Below are 2,733 nucleotides of genomic sequence, written 5' to 3'. Positions count from 1 at the left end.
ATTGTTATTGTACTTAGTATTTAGCAGTAATGGATTGCTATCACCCTTCCTCTATTGGGTGATGAAATATTAAACAGGAAGGTGTTGTCACAATAAATCTTGGGTTGATTTCTGGCATTGATGGAGGTCTGTAAGTTGCTGGTGAGATGAGATCTGTACGGGGGTTTTACCAATAAATAATTCAGCGTTTTCTACTAATGGACCATTCTGCTTTGCTGCGGCTCATATGGGAGGTCTGGTGCCCACCCTTTCCACAACGTTCAATAGACTCACTTTACCAAGTACTTCCGACTCCGTCTTTAGAAGGACTCGGCAAAAGTGACTCGCCGAAAATTTCCCTTCACCTATTTTCCAAATCTAACCGGAGGGTCACGTGACGTGTTTTCCTCTCGTCCTCTCCTTAGATGGCCGGCCTGCAAGTTGGACGGAAAATTTACTCCTTAAACGAAGATCTGGTGTTCCTCCGGCCGTTCTCCGAGGTGGAGGTCCTCCTAAATCAGTCGTTCTGCTCCAGGAGGCCAATCCGGATCCTGGTGGCCATCAAATCCAAAGAGTAAGAGTGGATACAAGGACTTCCTCTACTATTATCAACGTGGCTGGAGGGAGTCTCATTCTGCAAGAAGGTTGTGAAGGTCCAGAACCGTATACAACAGCCGGGGAGGCAATACAAGACAACTGATATAAGACAGTATAGACACACGCACATATACACACACACTATATAGGTTGACCCTGATGGACCTGTGTCTCTATTCAACCTCACCTACTATGTACCTGTGTTAAGTTTAGAATGGTTCTCCCATGACATATGTCCATGAAGATGGTCAGCTAGTCATACGTCGGATTGTAATGTGTGTGTGTGTGTATTGGAGGGATTGAAGAACAAGGGATGTCTAATATGGATGTACAGTCCTATTGGCAAATGAGCCACATTGATAGAGAACATTATTGATTGGCTTTACCCAGAGGGGTGTCTGGTATAGAGACCCGGCTGGGGGGATCGCGGTGGATTTGGTGCAGTGTTGGGTTACATCACTCTGTAGAAGAATAAAATAATGATGAATTTAATCATTTCCTGTTTCCTTCTCAGGATTGTGAAAGTCCCGGACTCTCCGCAGGCCCTGTGTTTCCAGATCCGTGGTTCTACACCTCCGCATGTCCACGCCGTGGGCCGAGGTGAGCACTCCCGTCATCATACAGACCTCTCCGGCCTGGTTTGCCACTTTGCTGCTAACGTCGAGGTGAAAAGTTGATGGATGAAAATTTAAAGGAGAAGTATGGGGTTAAGTCTTTTCCCCATAGTTCTCCTTAGGGTAACGGGAGGACACAAACTAGCGTCCTCCCGTCACCCTAAGCTCAGTATATAGGGAGTTACAGCTCGCGGTATACTGAGACGCCGCAGCTGAAGCGGATCCCGACAATTATGTCTGGATCCGCCCAGCTGCGTGACTGACATCTGGCTCCGCCTATCTAGAGGCAGAGCCAGCTGTACCCGCCCCCGTTCGTTCCGCCAGTCATCGCTGGAGGATCGGAGCGGGGAGGGGGGAAACCAGCCCCTCCCCTGTCACGGCAGAGAGCCGTGACAGGATCGAGAAGTGAGCGAGCGCCGGTATGTGTTCGCTCACCTCCCGATCTACTGAGCCGACCTGTGACAGTCTCATTGTCACAGGTCGGCTAGAACTATGAGGTGAGTGACAAGCCCCCCCCCTCCCCCCCTCATAGTTCTCCTTTAATCTCTTTAAGGGGCCATTCACACCACATCCAGATCATCTCCAGACCAGATTGTTCCCGGACCCAACATGCATCCTAATGTATCCCTATGCTATTTCTGGCCTCTGTTCCCACCAGCGCAGTACGTTCCAGACCAGACCCGAAAAATACTGCGTGTCTCATTATGTCTGGTCTAGAATGCCCTGGAACTGCGGGCAGGTTCACCCCATTTTCTGGACCAGATCTGGTGTAAACCGGCCCTGAAGCAGGTTTATGGGAACATCAGGCAAGAGAAAGAGAAGCTGGCCATGCACCGCCTTTGTACCTAACAGGAATCTTGTCTTGTTGCTTTGGAGATCTGGTTCCATGTGACAATGAAATGTTCCTATAGACTGACTATAGTCCACTGCTGGCATCAGGCGCAATTTGTACATTAGTCCCTGGTGGTCAGAATATTAAGATACCTCAAGAGTCTTTACAAGCACAACACACTGAACGCATGCTAAGTACAAAACTGTTTGCAGTGCGGTCCCGGAGTCCGGCTCCGACCTGCCACGAAAGGAGTCACACTTGTACTTCCCATGACCATCCCGGTAATGGGGCCGCCCGGGGGGAGATGAATGTACCGGCATCACATGCGGCCGTATTAAGCACCCGCATGTGCGTCTGCCTCGCCCGGCCCATCTGCATCTGGCTTGTTGTTGTGGAGCGCAGCAGGCGGTTTTATCGCCCTCCGGGCGCACATTTACTGCCCGTGGATATTTATTAAAGCTTTGAAAGCAAACGCAGAGAAGATTTTACACATGAAAACACTTCCCGGCCCCATCGAGCCAGGCCGCCGCCTAGGAGCGACGCTCGCCGCTGCCTCCTGGTTGGCCGGTGGGAATGTACGTTAGATCCGATGCCGCCATGAGAACGCGTTGGACCGGCTCGTGTTCTGGGATGTGAAGTTTCATGTGTGTGGTAGATGCCGAGTGACGACTTTCAGGATTGAATCCGCACAATGTGAAAACAAACGGGCTA

General features: G+C 50.5%; 1 protein-coding gene across 1 annotated transcript in view; it reads left to right on the top strand.

The window, feature by feature from the left end:
- The window catches only part of PREX1 (phosphatidylinositol-3,4,5-trisphosphate dependent Rac exchange factor 1), a 138,555-nt gene that overhangs the window by 105,019 nt on the left and 30,803 nt on the right, over positions 1-2,733 (top strand). Inside the window, exons 20-21 of the mRNA XM_018569036.1 lie at positions 405-553; positions 1,091-1,176. Of these exons, the coding sequence (XP_018424538.1) occupies positions 405-553; positions 1,091-1,176 (235 nt within the window). The remainder of the gene's footprint in view (positions 1-404; positions 554-1,090; positions 1,177-2,733) is intronic.

This window comes from Nanorana parkeri, unplaced genomic scaffold (genome assembly GCF_000935625.1).
Source record: "Nanorana parkeri isolate BGI_ZX_2015 unplaced genomic scaffold, ASM93562v1 scaffold1279, whole genome shotgun sequence".
In the NCBI taxonomy this organism is placed as follows: Eukaryota; Metazoa; Chordata; class Amphibia; order Anura; family Dicroglossidae; genus Nanorana; species Nanorana parkeri.
Note: the sequence above shows the minus strand (reverse complement) of the source record. Positions and strands in the feature narration are given on the sequence as shown.